This window comes from Acromyrmex echinatior, chromosome 12 (genome assembly GCF_024713525.1).
Source record: "Acromyrmex echinatior isolate Ae372 chromosome 12, ASM2471352v2, whole genome shotgun sequence".
In the NCBI taxonomy this organism is placed as follows: domain Eukaryota; kingdom Metazoa; phylum Arthropoda; class Insecta; order Hymenoptera; family Formicidae; genus Acromyrmex; species Acromyrmex echinatior.
The window spans coordinates 792,766-813,140 of record NC_141863.1 but is presented as its reverse complement, the minus strand read 5'-3'; the positions used below and the strand labels follow the sequence as shown (position 1 = coordinate 813,140).

The 20,375-nt window shown below is 31.1% G+C and overlaps 1 protein-coding gene across 1 annotated transcript; it reads right to left on the bottom strand.

Annotated features, from left to right (window-relative positions):
* Positions 1–5,317: 5,317 nt before the first annotated feature.
* Jhbp2 (Juvenile hormone binding protein 2) lies at positions 5,318–20,366 on the bottom strand. The gene is made up of 4 exons (XM_011061786.2): positions 20,196–20,366; positions 18,502–18,789; positions 6,873–7,022; positions 5,318–6,559 (listed from the first exon to the last, which is right to left on the bottom strand). Exons 1-4 carry the CDS (start codon positions 20,362–20,364, stop codon positions 6,408–6,410), a joined length of 759 nt encoding a protein of 252 aa, XP_011060088.1. The 5' UTR covers positions 20,365–20,366; the 3' UTR covers positions 5,318–6,407.
* Between the last annotated feature and the right edge of the window lie 9 nt (positions 20,367–20,375).

Sequence of the window (20,375 nt, the reverse complement as noted above, 5' to 3'; positions counted from 1 at the left end):
AGAAATCCATTATTTTTCCAATTGGTAGCGCTAATGTGCACGTGCATATTAAAGCCGTTGTACATTGATTTAATTTGAGTATAAAAACGAAATGCAAATATTTCGAATTATGAAATACATATTTTATTTAATAGTACGATAAAATGTATTGAGTAGATATTTCATGATTTAATTGACTTCTATGTTTATTTATAAACATATCTTTACGTTATTTTGGACCCGACAGCTTTAATGTACACCATGCGCATTGAATGTGCGTTCCAATCGAACTCGCTATTATATTAGGTGTAGTAAAAAGAAATCCATTATTTTTCCAATAGATCCACGCGTAGACGAGATACAGATTACTAAAGTCATCGGAAAAATAATGGATTTCTTTTTTATATCCTTAAAATGTTGATTCTTTTTGTGTAAATGAAGATTTTATGTTTATTTATTTAAGAAAAATCAAGGCTATCGAAGAAAATAATTTACAAGATTTACATGATTATTTGATGTCTTCCCTTTCAGAGATTTACTGCGAAGCTGACAACGCATCAAAATTTTGATCTAACTTTTTTATTTTGAAAAAAAGTTTAACCACTGTTTAAAAACAAAATACTATTAAGTTTTATTTTTTCAGAAATTGTGAGAACAAAAAAACAAATCTACTTGATTTTAATGTATTTCATGATCTTGACATAAATAATGATTTCATAATCTATTCAACAAATATCATAGAAAGATAAATTAATCTAGTATCAAATTTAATGACTTTGGGAATGACTTTTTTATAGAAAAATCTTGCATATCAAACTTCACATATTTTAGAATATGTACAATAATTGCAAACAGATTAGAGATCATTAACCTTCTTATTATAATAAACTTTATAGCAGAATTCTAGTTCTGCAAACGAGAGCAAATGTGCAGCAGAAATTTTAGAAACGATAAAAAAATAAAAAAGATTTACAAATAAATATAAAAATAAATAAGGCATAAAATAAAAAATATTTTGAAAATTGTAAAAGTTATTGTGTTTGCTTCTATTTTAATCAAAGCGATAAAATATAATAAATATAAATTTAAATCATTTAAATAATTTTGTAATATTTCTTAGGTTTTCAGAAACTATATTTTTATCATTTTAATTATTTATATATATATATATGTTTATTTATTTATATTTATATTATATTCTTATATTATATTCTTATTAAATTTAAAAAGAAATTTTTTAATATAAAAATAATATTGAATAGAATTATTTGATTGTTAGAAAATATTTATTTTATATATAATTTATTTAGAGCTTTTTATTTCTCATGTAGTGTTAGCGATATCTGATAAAGTATCTATAGTGCTGAAGCATTTGTATCTAAAATATTTTAGTTTGTATCTAAAGTATTTGGTCGTTTGATGCTCATGGTTCTCAGAAACAAATATATTAAAATGTTTTTTTAGTTCTGTACACAATATTGACTTAGCAGAATAATTATACTGATTTATAGAAGGAATTCCTTTAAAAGATTAACTTATTCAGTATAACATATATATTAAGATTTGTAATTTCTTATTTTATATAATTTATATATAATAATTTTATGATTTTTTACGAAACGACGCTTCTACTACTGAAAAGATTTTTTGAAATTTTGACATTGAGGAAACGTTAATATGTAGAACTGCAGCGGAACTGTTGGATAATATTAGAGGAATACAGATTTGTGGAAATTATTCATTTCGGCATGCAACGACCTTGTTCGTCTATGGCATTAGGTCTGTTTTTTATTGCTCTCTGAACTGATGCATACAATACAATAAATGAAAGTGAATATATATTTATTATTTCACTTCAACTTATTGCGTCGTGTGCACCAATACAGAGAGTATAGCAATAAAAAACAGACCTATTGTTTTAGTAAATTTACACTGTTCAAAATGCTTCCTTTACATGAAACTCGTAATTATAACATAAACAAAATTGAAAATAATGAATGATTTAACTAAAAACTAATCCAGTAAGCAAGAAATATTTTGAAACATTTTAACAACATTGTAGCAATGTTACCTAATTTCTTTTTAAAAATATTTTTTAAGCGATTAAATAAAAGACAAATATTTTAAGATATTGTCCGTATACGTATATTATGCAACGTGGTGACGATGCTATTTGACCATTAATGTGATTATGCATGCGTACCAAATTAGCGAAGAATGCGTGATGAGTTTCATAAATCAATGCAAGTAGATATATGTAAAAAAAAGTATAATTTTTCACTATATTTCCTAAAATTAAAAGATTATGTAAATGATAATACGCTAGAATCAAAGTTTACTCACATCAATAGTTATAACCATAAAGCGAAGTCGTATGTACATAATATTTAACTATTGCAAATAAAATAATAAATTTTTAAATGTTTATATAAAATAAATATAACAAATCAAATGACTCTATATTTTATATTATAACTTTCTTATAGATTTATATATAATAAAAATATAATATAAATATAAATATAAATATACATAGATAAATATATATATATATATATATATATATATATATATATAAAATTAAAATTATAAAAATACAGCTTCTAAAAACCTAAAATATGTTATAAAATGATTTAAATTTATATAAGATATATACGATTAAATTCTAGTTATTTTTTTTATCACATTTCTAATACTATGCATTTTGCACTTTATGATTTCAAAATTCTGATTTCTGTAAACTATGTTGAGACGTTGAAACGCAGTAAATAAAGTCTTGCAGGCGAGAATAATAACTTCCTGAAGTTCGAGAACGATTGTTTACGTGAGCACGAATAACTAAGTTTGCTGGGATTATATATATAGTAAAAAAAACGTCATAGTTGATATTTATCCATCCAAATCAAAGAAGTCATTGAAATTATCAGAGCTGTGACATAATGCTTATCAAACCTAAACGCATATGAGATATTGATAGATAATAATTATTCTTTTATCCATCAATAAAAAAATCGATTTTTACTATTTATAAAAAATATTTTGTTCATTATTTTATTTTAAAAAATTAGATAACATTTTATATTTTTATACAAAGATGAAAATTTATAATAAATATTTTAGTAAAATGGTTTAATTAAATTAATTTGTTAATTAGGGCTGAGTTAAATAAACAAATAAGTTAATAAAATCGAGGGGTTTATAGGTCCTCAATTGTATTAATTTATAAAATACTTTAAAATAAATTTTTTTAGTAAAGCACAATTATTATTTCCTACATAAATAAAATTTCTTTTTTCTGACTGAGGTCTATTTTTTTCGAAGAATATTCTGTACATTGGTGCAACAAGTTGGAATGAAACAGGTATAGTTTATTTCGCTCCAACTTATTGCATCAGTATACATATTAGTTTAGAATATTCTTCGAAAAAGAACGAATGATATTTGATATTCTTCATTTCTATTTGAAATATGTCAATATGAAGTGTCTTCGCAGCTTCAATTTGTCAATATTCGAAAATCAATTGAAAATTCAATATTTCTCCGAGTAAATTTTATCTATAAATAGACTCGACTGACGTTATATGACTAAGAGCTCTCTGATAATTTTACAATTCAAATCAAACAATAAAACATTTCCTGAAATAGGAACTTTTTATTATGTATATTTTGAGAAATTATTTCTAGTAACAACTGTTACCACAGAGGATACGTGCATAAAGCACAATCTTAATTTCCTGCTTTCATTGACTTAATAATTTCATACCACAAATGGGCATTGTACCGCCCGCGAATCAGCAAAATAAATCCAGATACTGGGTTCTTATGTCAGAGCGAACGTTAATCACTGGTATTGAAATTTTAGTTTGATAATAGTAAAGACAGTCGCGCGTAACATTGACAAGCGTGTATGTATGTAGAGAGCAAAGTGCCTTCGACCTCGGCATCAAGACGTGCTCAGTGATGATTGGTTTCCTGTGAGAGAACGTAAATACAGTAATCATATTTATTGTTGATATAAGTTTTATGAAATGTTAATATTATTTACTAGATATTAAAGCCGGAATAAAGCTTGCGATTTTTGCCCAGATTACTGTCATTGATTTTTACTGACGTTTAAAAAATAAGAATCTCTGCGCAAATGTGCGAGAAATTAATATTTATATCTCTAGTTAACGTAGGCTTTTATATAAGTAGTCTGTTTATATAAGATAACATAATGTTTAATAATATTTTTAAATATATTAATTTTTTATATTCAAGAAATACAAAATATAAATCCGCATTTTTTGTCGACATCCTTAAAATGATATTACATATTATAATATTATAAATTTAATTGAACCGCGATCTTTGATGTAAATGTCTAAACGTACAATTTATTATAAAAAGAAATGAACTATTAATAATAATTAGCTTATTATATATTTATTATTCAGCACAAGGATAATGAATCTATTTATTAGAATTCCTAGAAAAAATGCGATTTAAGAAGAAACATAATTGAAGAAACATAATTGATTGTATTGTATTATATACAATTTTCTTCTATGTCAGAATTATCAATTTGCTGCTATTATTTTCTCATTTGAAATCTCATATATTTTTCAATCCTTAGTTCTATTGATATTTAAAACAATTATTGTACATAGGCTTGCATGAAATATTATATCATTTCTAGGTACAACAAATAATGACACTGAATATACTATATATGAGATATTAGATACCTCATTACAAGTACATAAAGAGGGGATAAATAAAAATGTATGTTTTACAAGATTTCTCTAATTACAAATAGAATAGTTTTCTTGCTTTTCATTAAAATTATTCACTCATCTATTTGACATATAACTCGTCTTTTGAAATATAACTTGTGTGCAAATATGACTGATAATTTAATTTAAAATACTATTTATTTTCTGATTATTCTATTTACTTTATTACCAATGATTCTGTTTTCATGATTCTTAGAGTTCCTAAGAGTTGACAGTCATTTGTTACGTGTATTATTTTTACGTATCAGTGCGATAACAGTCATACGTATGTGTATAACATTTAAACGCAATTTTACAAAACAGAATGGAAAAATATATTATTAAATACATTTTTACTTATAATCCAATTTATTATGCGTATTATAACAAATGTAACGAATTCACTATGAAAAAATGTCGTAAACTTTGTAAACAATTTTTATAGGAATACATAATCTATATGCGCATTGAAATGATTTTTAAAATAATTAAAATTGTTCTATTCTATTATTCTATCTAATTGCAATATTATAAAATAAAACATAGTAATATGTAATAGAGGAATATATAAATTGAATAAAAAATTTACAAAATAAGGCAATAATTTATTTTAAAACGGAGATCAAACAAAAAGAATTGACTAAACAATTAATTATTTTGGTAAGTATACTAATTGGCTTATTTAATATATGTATATTAAGAGAAGAGAATGGATATTATATTATACACACACACACACACACACACACACACACACACACACACACACATACACACTACACACACACACACACACACACACACACACACACACATATGTATATATACATATAATTGTGTACAAAACTTACATCTTTATAATTATATATGTATATTTAACATGTTATCTATTGTCTAATTCTTCATAAATCTACAAATATGTATGACATTAAACAACAATACATCCGATAATTTAAACATGCTATACGCCATTTGTATGCTATTGTTATTATTTAAGGTGTTTTGAATATTTAACCATTAGTTTAATTTTTCTGAGGTCATTAATAGAATAAAAATAAAATAAATAATGAACAAAGCAAAGAAAGAAAAGAGCAAGAAAAAGCAAAAGTTTAATACAATTTATCCACGGTTAATATCTGTTCTAAATACTTGTGTAACATTTATTACTGATTGTAATCTTGAAGTCTAAAATTCTTTAATTTTTCCTGAATATATAATATATATCTTTACTATTATACTTCGGATAACAAAGTAAATGATAAGATTTAATATTTTCGAAGAATATTCATTCGAATTTTGTGTGTGTGTGTGTGTGTGTGTGTGTGTGTGTATGCGTGCGTGTGTGAAATACGAATTTATATAAAATACACTGTATGGTATATGCCATGCAATTGTTTAACATTTGCAGATGTAGATTGTTCCTAGAGCAATTTACGCATGATTTAAAAATCCATTAATTGTTACATGTAAACTTTTTCTTGATACATGGAAGTATGATTAAAAATAATATGATTAAAAATAATCGATATTTATGTCCATCCATGATTTTAATTATATACTCTATAATAATTCCTTTAGTATATAAGAGTTCGTTTTCTCCCGTGTCAAGACTTGCGTTCAAAGGTGCATCAATGATGCAATTGGTTTTCCTCTTGATAATTATTAGATGATTGTTTAATCCGTAATCCAGGCGTCGTATGGTACTTGAGCAAAAAGGTTCTCGACAAAACTCGACATCACTTGTACTAGCTTCCTCCTTAGATCCGGTTTCATTTCTTTCAACAATTCTTGACTGTTAGTATTGATGAAAAGATTGAGTGCCGCCACTAAAATAAAAGTAATATTAGAATATGTTTCAAGACTAAAAAAATTATTATTACACTTAAAATGCATTTTTTAAATAAATTAATGAAAAAAATATTCATTTTATGACGTTTATTAGATACATACTTAACTCTTTTTTTAAAATTATTATTAACCTAATCTTTTGATTCAATTTTTAAATAAATTTTTTATTTATCTTGAGATATATTATTATTTTGTTGTATAATATTATTGCATTAAGATTATAATTTTATTCTTTTTGAAAATATGAAAAAGAAACAATCTAAAAGTTATTATACAGAAATTAGAACTTACGTAATATGCTGTTAGTGTTGAGCACATTTTCGACTCCCATTTTGATATCCTTTACACTGAAGTCCATTTTCAGTTGTTGCAATCTGAGATAACGACGGCCCTCATATAAAAATGGTTTTGCTCTAATAAAGACCTTAGCCCTGACATCCTCTAGAAGAAAAAATGGAAAACTTAAAATTATGTTAAAAAAATCGTAATGAATAAAATAAAAGATATCGTCAAACGCTAATAAATTTGCATAAATTACGCTGTGCTTTTAGTAATAATTATTGAGACGCCTTTAGGTTCAATCGTAATACTGTTACGAGCGAGATGTAATATGTAAAGTAATAAAAAGGTTCGACAACTGTCTTCTGACCGAACTTTATTCAATGATGATACAGGCAAGCTTATAGACTAAAGAAATGTATTATTTGCAGCTTATGAGAACAGACTGACTCGATCAGAACCAGAGGGATCTTCACGATAAAAGAGGTGAAGAGTCCGATAAATTTTAACCAATAACGTGACATTTTCGAATACCAAAAATATATGTGATGGGGATAGAAGAAATTGAGATATGTAACTATCGATGACTCACGAATCCGTTTAGAGAGTCATAAAATATTATAGCTATAAGACTGAATATTCGAGACAGGTCTTAAGGATAGAAAAAAAGGACTAAAAACGATAGGTGAAAGTAAATAAGAAAAGTAGCAGGAAATAAAATTTATCACAAATGTTTAGGAAAAAATGTATAGAAAAATGTTATGTTAAAAACATTAACAAAAATGACGTGGCATGTAACAGTGCTCGACCAATTGCTACTCGAGTCTCCTATTATCTTGATTATTACTGGTTTTCTATTTTTTTTCTATCGCCATTAATCGATTCTTGATCTCTCGCTGTATACGTCAGACAAATAAAACTGTGAATTTTCATCTATCCGTCTCGATCTGCTCTCCTAAAGGTTATGAAAAGTTTTTCGGGCTCAGGCACAAAAAACTATCTAACGAGTTAGTTATCGATAGTGAGTTAAACACGTGCCCTGAGTAAGACAAAAATTGACGCTGAAACTACGCGGAATCGAAACGCGAGCACGCGACAACATGGACGGACAAACAGCGAGCCTAATACGCATACCATTGTTATTCAGGGAAAATTATGACACTTAGAAGCAGAGAATACAAGCATTGATGACGAAGAACAAAACGTGAACTTATGCAAGCGGACAGAAATCGGCATCATAAGAAGCCAAACCCCTAATAGCCTGGAAGGAAGAAGACGAAAGAGCAAAGATCGACCTATATCTCACAATCGGCGACGCTCAAACAGGTTAGAAATTGCTCATCTGGATGAAACTGGAATCGATATTCAAATCAAAAAATCCTGAGAAAAAGGTATTATTATGGAAATGCGGCTAATGACTCATCGAATCGAGGTACAATGACACGTCGACGAATTTTCTGAGATAGTCGACAAATTATCAAATTAGCCGTAGAGGTCAGTATTAAATTGCAATCCATAATATTGTTACATAGCCTACCAAATAGCTTCGAGAATTTTAGGTGTGCCATCGAGTCGGGAGACACATTGCCTAATCCTGAATACCTAAAAGTCAAGATTCTTGATGAAAGCGTAGCCAAGAGACAACGAAACCAAGATGATAACCACGCCATGTTTGCTCGAAAAGAAAAGACAATCAAATGAAGGACCGTCGATAAAGCGATTGATAAGGCAGAAGAACTCCGCTCAGATTTAAAACATTTAAATATACAGGGTGGGCCATCTATTGGTACGTTTTTAAAAATGCGATCAAATGAGCATACATTGATATTTTTTATTAATTTTTTTTTTGTTGTGAAGCTAAAAGTATCCGCGTCAAGAATGAAAAACGATTTCGTTCATGTGGCTCTCTCTACTGGCTTTACAGTATGCCATTCGGTCACCCCAATTATTAATGACATTTTGGACTACCTCGGCGCCAATTTCACTCAAAACAGTCGTAATATAATGTCATCCACTAACATCCCTTTCTCACGAACTTTCCTCACCAATTTGCGTATAGCTCCTTCGGTGGATGCTCTATCACGACCCATATTTCTTTTCAAAATTCGTACAGTTTCGGCGACACAGCACTGACTTTGAAAATAAGTTTTTAAAATTTCAAAACGCTCTTCAAGAGAAAACATGTTGTTTCGTGCCGCGGACGGTATGACTAATAAACTGTCAAAATTTCGGGTCTGTAGCTCGTTCGGTGTTGCCATACGACGAAATTCAAAAACGTACCAATAGATGGCCCACCCTGTAGATGTCATAAATGTCGCCGAATTGGACATAAGGCTATAGATTGTCAAATATGAGAAAAACATGAAGGCCAAGGAACATAAGGAAAAAGTAGCTGTTGATGAAGATGTCGCTTTCTTTACCACTAATGCCGTTTCATATTCCGTAGGAAATAATCCAAGAGACGATGCGTGTCTCAACAGCGGATGCATTTCACATTTGTGTCATGACAAAAACAAATTTGAAGAAATGTCGAACTCCGAAAGTATCCCAACCTGGCCAATCACAGCTCAACTCAAATAAAGGCCAAGGGAACAGTGAAGGTTACAGCCACAAATGGAAACACAATGAGAACCGTGTGTTGAGAAAATGCATTACACGTCCTAATCTTCGTAGTAATCTAATCTTCGTTGCTAAGATCACCGACGCCGGGAACAACGTTATATTCACAAAGGAAAAAATTGAAATAAAGAATACCGACGGAGTAATGATCCTTATTGCGGAAAGGAAAATCTCTACTTCCTTCGAGAATCAAACAAAGAATCAGTCTGTACCGTCTCAGAAAAAGTACATAAGTTTCAGATAACGACGCGACACGAGAGATTCGAGCACCTAAACTACAGCGATCTTTTGGAAATGAGCAAGAAAGAGGTTGTATACAAACTTTATCTAGAAAAAGACGAGAATCCCATCACGAAGTCTGCTCGGAAGCTAAACTAATAGCACTACCACTCACAGAAAAACAGCCAATTGCTGGAAATTAGCCACGCAGACGTATGCGGATCGATGGAGAATGAATCCAAAGGAAAAGCAAGGTACGTCCTAACATTCACAGATTACTACGATGGACGGAAGTGGGTTTTATACGAAAAAAGAGCAAAGTTTGCCTTCAAAGAATTTAAGAACCTTGTCGAGAACAGACCGGACAAAAAATTAAGCATTTACAATTAAATAACGATCGAGAATTCTGTAACGACGAATTCGACAAATTTCAGAAAAAGGAAGGAATCACACGAAAATTAACCACACCTTATATACATACACCTCAATTAAACGGAGTAATGGAAAGGAAGGACCGCACGCTCATGCAAATGGCACGGTATTTAATGACGCAGTTGAAACTCCTTGTTTTGAGCGGAAGTCGTGAACACGGAGAATTATATCAGAAATCGGTGCGTTACAAAGACATTAAACAAGAAAACGCCTTTTGAATTATGGCATAAGGAATCCAGCGTGGAGCACATGCGAACCTTCGGAGAAGTCACATATGTACTCGATAAAACACCAACAAAGGAAAATTTGACCGAGGAATAAGATGCACTTTTCTCAGATATGACGACTCATCCAAAGGCTATCGAATATGAGTTCCGAAAAAGCAGAGAGTGATCATCTCATGTGATATGAAGTTCTTAAACACGACCAAAATCGACGAACAACAGAAACTTAGCAAAGAATTGGCCAAAGATCCGGAAAAAGTACCAACCATCTATGATTTTTCCGGAATAGATCCATAGATCCCGGAAACGAGAAGGAACTGCAAGACAGAGGAGTATGATACTCTGTTGGAGCAAGAGGAACCTAGCGTTATCGTCGATACTCTCAAGAGAGGTCCAGAAAGATTCCAGAAATTACTTACGGGAATACCAGGCCACCTACGCAAAATATACGCACTTCTATAAGAAGAGGGCAGCTGCTCTGAAACCATCAGCGAAGAAATAGAGCATATACCGGATGGAGACATCGAACTATGCATATGAACAAGAAGCGAATTTAACCAGTCCTTTGTCGAAAATCCCTTACCAGCAAACGTTTGCTGGGATAACGCGATCATCGAATGTCTATTGAAAAAGGGTAATGGGAAATCATCGATCGACCCAACAACCATCATGTTATCGAGTGGTTTTAAGGAATAAATATGACATGAATGGATGTATAGAAAGAAGAAAAGTTCGAATCGTTGCAAAAAGATTCGCTTAACGTCCAAGAGTTATTGATATCTTCGCATTCGTCGCGCGCTTGGGATCTCTATGCATGTTACTAGCCTTAGCAATTGAACACGACAAAAAAAAAAACAGATGGACATCACGAAGGCCTACCTACACGGTACTATCGAAGAAGAAATATAATATACATGGAGTTACCCGAATGACTCACGAAAAATCTGAAGCAAATTGCATCTCAAAAGGGCAGTAAAAGCGCCGTAGAAATCTAAGCGGAAAGAATGCTAGAAGAGCCTCAGAATAACGACAAAGTTTGCCGCCTACGAAAGATTTTATATGGTTTAAAACAAGCCGATCGCCAATGGTACAAGAAACTAAATCAGAAACTTTGAGAAATGGGTTTGACGCTAGCAAACGCTAATCCATGCGTTTATCAACTCAGACGGAAGGAGAACCCCTGTTACTCCCCTGTTACTCCTAATCTATGACGAAATTTTGATATTTTATTGCAATGAAAACGATTTAAATTTTGTACGAAAAGTTTGTTACAGAAATTAGACGTGAAGGACCTAGGAATCACATATTATTGCCTTGGAATTGAAATCTCCAGGGGGAAAGATTATATTGCAATTTCTCAATCAGACTACATCTAAGAAATCTTATCACGTTTCGGGATGGAAGACTGCAACCCGTTTGCACTCCCATCGAGGCAGGCATGAAACTAGACAAGGTCACCAAATCAAACCAGGCCCAAAAAACGAGATCGTATCAAGAACTCATAGGCACTCTAAACTATTTGGCAATTGCGACGAGGCCAGATATATCGCATATTGTTAGTTATCTCAATCAGTTCAACACCTCTTATAATGAGGATCATTGGAAGGCAACTAAGAAGGTCTTAAGGTACTTGAAAGGGATCATAAACTTTGGAATCACATACATCAAAGGCAAGACAGGCTTGGAGGGATTCGTAGACGCCGATTGGACAGGATTTGGTGGATCGTCAATCCTACATTGGATTCGTCTTCACTATGAATGGTGGCGCCATAAGCTGGCAATCCAAAAAGCAATGTACAGTACCCTCTCTTTCACCAAGGCAGAATACATGGCGGTCGTTATTTAAAAATTATTTGAGAAATCAAAAAATTTTATACAAAAGTTTTACAATAAAATTACTTCTATTCATTTGCGTCAATACCCAGCAAACATAAATACATCCCAAACTCGTAACTCATACATAATCTTAATTTTTTGGATCATAACAGTGATGTTAAAAATTACGTGAATTTGCGGAGAATGTTCTCAAATTTGTCATCTCATTTTATCTATAGTAGTTACATAACAGTGATATGATTTAAATACGAAACGGCGACAGGGTTAGCATATAACAATTATGTATTGAGATGAAATGCATATATAACATTTACGCAATGCAAAATTTGTTACTGTGACATCACAAACAGGTGAAATTATTATTTATTTTTTACTTATTGACGTCGACTCAATTTCCTTGATTTGAAGAATTTTTTGGTTATTTCTTGCTAATAGAATTCAAAAAATAATTTATATAATTTCGCAACTCTTTTTTTAAATGAAAAAAGTATATTTTTTATATGTAACAAAAAATTTTTTTAAATAAAAACTATTTTTTTACGTAATAAACAGATTACGATTATATCTTAACGAAAAAAATAATTTTTTTATTATTTACTTTTATTTTTCCAGTTCAATTTATTATTTACTCTGTTTCGCATACTTATATTCTTATCTTCTTAATTACAATTAAAGCTCCTGACTACTCAGCTAAGAACTCTGCGTTGACCGTGGCGACACAGAATCAGACGACGGTCTGGCGAAACGGTAGCCACACATTAAACACGAGCCCATGTCCGTGTGCTCGCCTGCTGTGCTTAAATGTATGAACGAGACAGCGAGCTCCTTCTCCCACCAGTAACTTGTTTCAAGCGACTGAAAATGCTTTCTCGGCAATCTCGCCGCTTGGCCCTAGGCATCAATAAGGCGCGGAGGGGCAAATAACATATATAAGTTTTAATAAATTGTAGTAATAATGTACTCCTCCCATTAATTCAGAATAGTATAAATCATGTTAAAACGCAACAGTTACGAGATATTTAATTATTTACGATTTTTCATGCGCATTATATAGTATATCTCTTCTTCATAAACTTGAGTAGCAAGAATAGTTCAGTACAAGAAGAATTATACCGGAAAAAAATTATAATCAGCATTTCTCTTCACGAAAGTCTCGAAAGGTCATCAGAAAAGAAATACATATGTTTAAGACTTGAGACTTGTGAAGAAAGTATGCGAAAAAAAATCGAATAGCATGTTTTTTGCAAAAAGCATGTTTTTCGCTTATAAAACGAAAGATATTGATTGTATGGAAAAAAATTCGGTATAAAAAATGTAGATATTTGGAATACCTACAAAATGAGACATGGAATATTAAAATCGATTTAGGGGTGCGTCCCAAAATTTTCCGAACTTTTGAAATAAAACAACAACGGTTTACTTTTTTTTTCAAATTCAAATTGTTTATTCAAAGTAGTCCCCGTCGGACTCAATACAACGTTTGGCACGATCTAAAAGCATTTCAAATGAGTGTTTTATGTCGTTCAAAGGCACGTCCTTCAGAATAGTGGTACAAGCCCTTTGGATGTCTTCTACGTCCACATACCGCTTTCCTTTCATGGACAAATGCATTTTGCCGAATAGGTAGAAGTCACAAGGTGCCATATCAGGCGAATACGGGGAATGGTTGATTGTTAAAATGTGATTTTTAGTCAAAAAATCAGTGACAAGTGTCGAACGGTGAGATGGCGCATTATCGTGTAACAAGCGCCAACTTCCTCCTTCGCGATATTCTGGCCGAATACGACGAATGCGGTGCACCAAACGCTTCAAAACGCTTACATAGAATACAGCATTAACTATTTGGCCTGCTGGAACGAATTCTTTGTGCACAATACCCTTGGAATCATAAAAACTTCGATGGAATTTTCGTTAATTGTCGATTTTGGACGACCTGTATGTGAGTCGTCATTTATGTCCTCACGACCGTTCTTGAATCGCGTATACCACTCATAAACACTGGCACGGGCTACACAATTATCACCATAAACTTGTTTCATCAAATTATGGGTTTCGGTAAATGTTTTACCAAGTTTAAAACAAAACTTAATATTGGCTCTTTGTTCGAAGTTCATTCTCGTACCGATGTATACAACATACTGACACTTGAGACGCCATAACTTCGTTTCCACTGAACCAAATGTCATGAAATTTTTACTGGAAGTCAGCTAGGGATGTACCTTTCAAACACGCAATCGAACACACGGATGGCGCCATCCGACCTATCCCTATTGAAAAAGTTCGGAAAATTTTGGGACGCACCTTGTATTAGTTCAGTAGAAAAAAAAATTAAAAAAAAACGCCGAAAAAGGCTTTTTTTTCACTCGCTCTGTGTTCATTGAGATTTAAACGCAAAGCTTTGAAATTCTCGTAAAATGTAGCCCTCGTAATGACGAACAAATCTAGTCCTAAACAAAAAGAAAATGTTCATTAATTTTTGCAAAAAGCTATTTGTTTACTAAAAATCTGTCTGCAGAAAACTTAATTTCTTCATCTTTGAGCAGTCGCACAGCAATTTACAATTTGCTTCTTCAAGAGTTGCACTATCACATACGCTTAATAAAATGATTATATTTAAATTTGCATAACTTAAAATATATACAAACAAATAAAATGTTAAATAGCAAACAACACATTCAAATATACATATATTTATGTGATGATACGCTCAAATTTAAGAAAAATGAGGAAGTAGGTGTAATAAATTAAAATGTACTTCAAAAACGTTTCAAAATACTTGAAAGTAAAAATGCGTTTTAATAAAATATAATAAATATATGTTTAAAAGATGTTTTTTTTTTTGAACGCGATTTTTTTCTAAAGCTGTTTAAAACATATATAAAGCATTAAAACATGTTTTAAACAAAAAAAATTGAATGTTTTATTTTTTTTTTAAACACGTTTTTTATCAACCCTGCTTCCCTCATTCCGTCTGTTGCCTCGCTCGCGTTTTTCAACAGCAAAAATTCAATTCTTCCTTGACAAATTGGTGTCAAATCGAACTTTTAATTTTAAAAACTAGAGCTACAGTGATTTTTTGAAAAAAAATTATTATTTCGGCTCCTAATAATCGTAAGGTAATTTTTTTTTAAATTCGTAGAAAAATATCAGATTTTGAAAGTTTCACACGGTATTTGATATAATGCTTATTAACGAAATTATTTTCATTTTTTTACATGGAAAAAGATACCTACTTTTTAAAGTCATTTTATAATAGTTTAACTGCAAAAAAATCGTTTTGTTATTAAATGTACAACTTTTGAAGAAACAAAATCCCTGTAAATTGCTATGCGACTGCTCAAAGATAAAGAAATTAAATTTTCCGCAGACAGGTTTTTAGTAAACAAATGGCTTTTTGCAAAAATTAATGAAACATTTTCAGACTATTGTTGTTGAACATTGTTTAGGCCTAGATTTGTTCGTCATTACGAGCTACATTTTAGGCTACATTTTAGAATTCTATATTCCATCCTTATATTAATTTCATGCCTTTGCTGACAGTTTAATATTTGAAAAGATTGCATGGAAACGAAATAATATGCTGGTATTTATTCTTTTAATTAGGAAATAATAATGATTTATCCATGTTAAATACTTATTCTTTATATTTTTATCTATAAAGAAAAAAATCTACATAACAATCATATATATTATCTAATTGCATAAAAATAATTAACTGATAGTATAATAGAAGCAAACTATATAGAACCTAACCTATCTTTGGGATAGACTTTATATGCTAGCAATACTGATTATTTTGTGTTGATTGTATGCCGTTAGTCCCACTATATGTATATCACGTTTTTTGTTTATTATTATATCGGTTACCTGACAGATGGCGTGAGCACCCTTCTCGTACTAACCTAACCTTTTATTGTTTCGCACACGCCAGAAACCAAGCTCTGTCTTTTATCTTATTCAATAATAAAAATCCCAATATTTTGATTATTTGTTATATTGACGAATAATAAGAAATACGAGGGGTATCCAGAAAATAAGTTCCGTTTGTATTATACGTTTAGTAAGGTCGATGTATGAGCGAGCTGGCAACACAGCATTGAAGAGGGGAAGCTACCGAATAGAATGAGCGGTGTTCGGCGTCAGTAGCTCGTGAAACACGGTCAGGAGAGGTTATCAAAATGGAGTCCTCCACTTCGCGTCCCGCCACCTCCATTCCGATTCCTTCTCGAGTTGTTTTGCGCGGCATCATTCAGTTTCTTTTTGCTCAAGATTTTAAATCGGTTGATATTCACAAACAGCTTGTTTCTGTATATGGAGAGAGTGTGATGAGTGAATCTATGGTGCGGAGATGGGTCCGAGAATTTAAGGCAGGAAGACATTCGCTTGAAGACGAAAGTGGGAGAGGCAGACCCTCCCTTATCACGGATGAGTTGACGACAAAAATTGAAAATGCGATTCGCAATGATTGTCGTTTAACTTTAGATGAACTCCACAACCTTTTTCCAGAGATATCCCGAATGAATATCTTATCCATGAGATCGTTTCAGAAAAACTCGAATTTCGCAAGGTTTGCGCCCGTTGGGTTCCCAGAGAACTAACTCCTCTACACAAGGCCACACGAGTGACTGCAGGTAAAGAATTTTTGGACCGTTACAGGGATGAGGGAAATGACTTCCTTAAATCTATAGTCACTGGAGACGAGACCTGGGTCGCCCATTACACACCAGAAAACAAAAGACAGTCAATGCAATGGAAGCACACCTATTCTCCAACTGCAAAGAAGTTCAAAGTGGTCAAGTCCGTCAAAAAAATCATGGTTTCTTTCTTCTGGGACCAAAAAGGAATTCTGCTGATTGATTTTTTGCCTCAAGGAGCAACAATAAATGCGGAGCGCTATTGTGAAACTTTGAAAAAGCTGCGTCGGGCCATTCAGGACAAAAGAAGGGGGATGTTGACGGCAGGTGTGTCCCTTCTTCACGACAATGCTCGGCCGCACGTCGCTGCTTCAACAACTGCACTTTTGAATCAGTTTAGTTGGGATGTTTTGACCCACCCACCGTATAGCCCGGATCTAGCACCATCGGACTACCATCTTTTTACGAAACTGAAGGAGTCCTTGGCCGGAAAACGCTTCCAAAGCGACGAGGAAGTTCAGACAGCTGTAACTAACTGGACTAAAGAACTGGCGGGAAGTTTCTATGCAGAAGGGATTTCGAAGCTTGCTTCCAGATATACAAAATGTATTGAGATTGACGGGAATTATGTAGAAAAAGACTAGAAGTTGTCAAGTATTATCCATGTAAATTTTAGATTTTTTCAATAAAAACTTTATTTGTAAAAAAAAAACGGAACTTATTTTCTGGATACCCCTCGTAATTTGCAATAGTACTTATTGATCGATCGTTTTCTTATCAATTTATCACATTTGTTGTCCCTTAATATGTTTATATAACAAAATCACATCTCTTAAAGTGCAAAAATAAATATAATGAAATATGCTCGAACACTGAAAAAGTATTCGAGCATATAATTAATGAGACGTATAATTTATGTTTGAAATTATGTTTTATCGTAGTGATAATTTTTTAAGAAAGTACAATTAATTTTTTAGGAAAGTACAATTAATTCTCATAATTTTAGTGATATAATTGTTACAGTATACATTTCTGCAGATGTAACCAAAACATGTATTATTTACATCTTTTTCTATTATGGCTTAGCGATGTAAATATATTTTGTATTTGTTATGTCTTATTTATAGAATGATATATGGATATAACTGTATTACGTTTAATTTACATAATTATGTGCTAAATATATAACAAAATTATCATATTTATAATATATCAGAATATCTCATAAAGCTGTCTTGTTATAAAACAGAGACTTCTGAATAATGACAAAAAAATTATATAACAATGCCAAGTCATGTTTTTGTTGAGTAATACCAACAAAAAAATTTTTTTTATCTTTCTTATAATTATTTAAAAAAAAATTATTGACGTGAATAAATAAAAATAATTTTATTGTAAAACTTTTATATAAAACAGTTTTAGATATCTCGAATTTTTGAATCTTTTTGAATAACAAAAAAGCTGAAAATTGTTTTAACATTAAAGGGATGATTTCATCTTTTCAAATCGTTTTTCCACCGCAACTGATATTTTCTAGACTTATCTGTGTGTGTGTGTGTGTGTGTGTGTGTGTGTGTGTGTGTCCTATATCTACACAAAGTTTCATTAAATTCAGACACTCGCGAGATTCCTTGTAAGTAGCATTAAGATAATTACAGTTAATTTTCACGGTCTTACCGTATTCGCCCCAATAGTCTCCAGCACCGCTAGCTTGTACTAAGATTAAAGTTCCACTAGACCGATATTTCGCGGCTGCTCTAATTCTGGGAATGCTAAAGGCTAATTGCAATTGCACTTCATCGTCAGTCAATCTCGTCCTCAGGCCAGTTATTCGCAGGGCAGAGACTCCTCTCGCAGTGATATTTTTAAATTGAGCCCTGTAACCATTTGGGCCACCGCCAAGCGCGATATGCAACTCGTCCAGTATAATCGGTTCCACTTCACGATAACCCAGTTGCGGTAAACCTAATGCAATTGCAACGTAGTTAGAACGTTATAATATGCGGCTTCACTATAAACGACACAAATTCTTAAGTGTAATAAATTTTACGTAATTTCTTTAAAAATATTTATTTTTTTAGAATTTGTTTGACATTTAAATGTGTCGATTAAATTTAAAAATAGCATAATGACATTTTTTAAATTGATTCTATTTAAATTTTTGAAAATTAGATTATAATATCAATCTTATTATTTATTAATTATTTTTGTAATCTGACTAAAAAGTTTTTTTCACTCAAAAATGAATTCGATAATTCATCCGCTACATGCTCTAATAGCTTGAAGAAAGCTATATTGTTTCAGGTATGCCGAAGTTATACCGCACAATACAAGTGGAATGTAGGACATTGGGTGACCATTCGAATACACCGTTATAACGTGTTGTGATCGTTAACAAAACCACGTGATTACAGAACCGGTTTATTCAGACTTTCAACTTTCAATTTATTTACAAATTATATATAGGTTATTATTATAAAATATCATATATCTAACAAAATTTCCACGACAGGAAACAAAATTTACATTATAATTATTCGTTATTCATTACGTATTATTCAAAGTTACTATTTTTATATTAATTATAAAATAATAAATTAACAATAAATTTTATTATAATTTAATAATTTTATTTAATTATATATTTTATTTGCGTTTACTACAATGCTTTTAATCTTAACTAGAAGTAAATATATTTATTATAGCAAAAAAGAATAACATATTACAATTCTCATTTTAATTAATAAAAAATATTGATAAATGCCTTCCTATTTTAAATTTAGCTAGATTTACTAAAGAGATTGATTTTTTCTTGGAAAATCAAAACTATTATAGTTGCTTTTATTTAAAGTATTTATTTCAAATAATAAAAAATAATAAAAATAATAAAAAGTTATTTATTTAGTTCATTGGACTTTTTAACTATATTTTATTTAATACTACCCGTCATAATAAAACAAAGTTAAAAACAGCGAAAAGTTGAGAACAGAGAAATGCTCAAGCAATATTCGACGAATTAAATTCCTATCGTCTGTTGCGACTTTACTTGACATGATAAGAAACGGCAGATTGAACTGTACTTCAATTTTTTCGAAGTTCTTCGAAGCATACCAGTTATTAATTATAATGAACACAAATATCATTAAATGTAAATAAAATTAAAAGATTTTGTATAATTTCCATACATATTTAAAAAAATTAATTTTTTATTTAAATTAGATAAGATTTTTTAACATATGAAATACATTATCATAAAAAAACTAAATAGTTTAAAAATCCGTCCACTCATATGTGTCTTATAGAAATTTATCAAAAGTCACATAAGAAATAAGTTAATATATGTAGATTGTTTTAAATTTGCAACATCTTACCTTGACGGAAATGGTCGACAAGTGTATTTGCTGTTCTAGCGAGGCAGATCTCTAGTTTTTGATCGTTTCTGGAGCAAGGCTCTAGAAATTCTAGGCCCCTATATCTTCCGATGGCATGGGCGCCGATCAGCAGCAAGCATGCATAGCACAGTAGTACGGTATTCCTCATGTCTAGCAAGT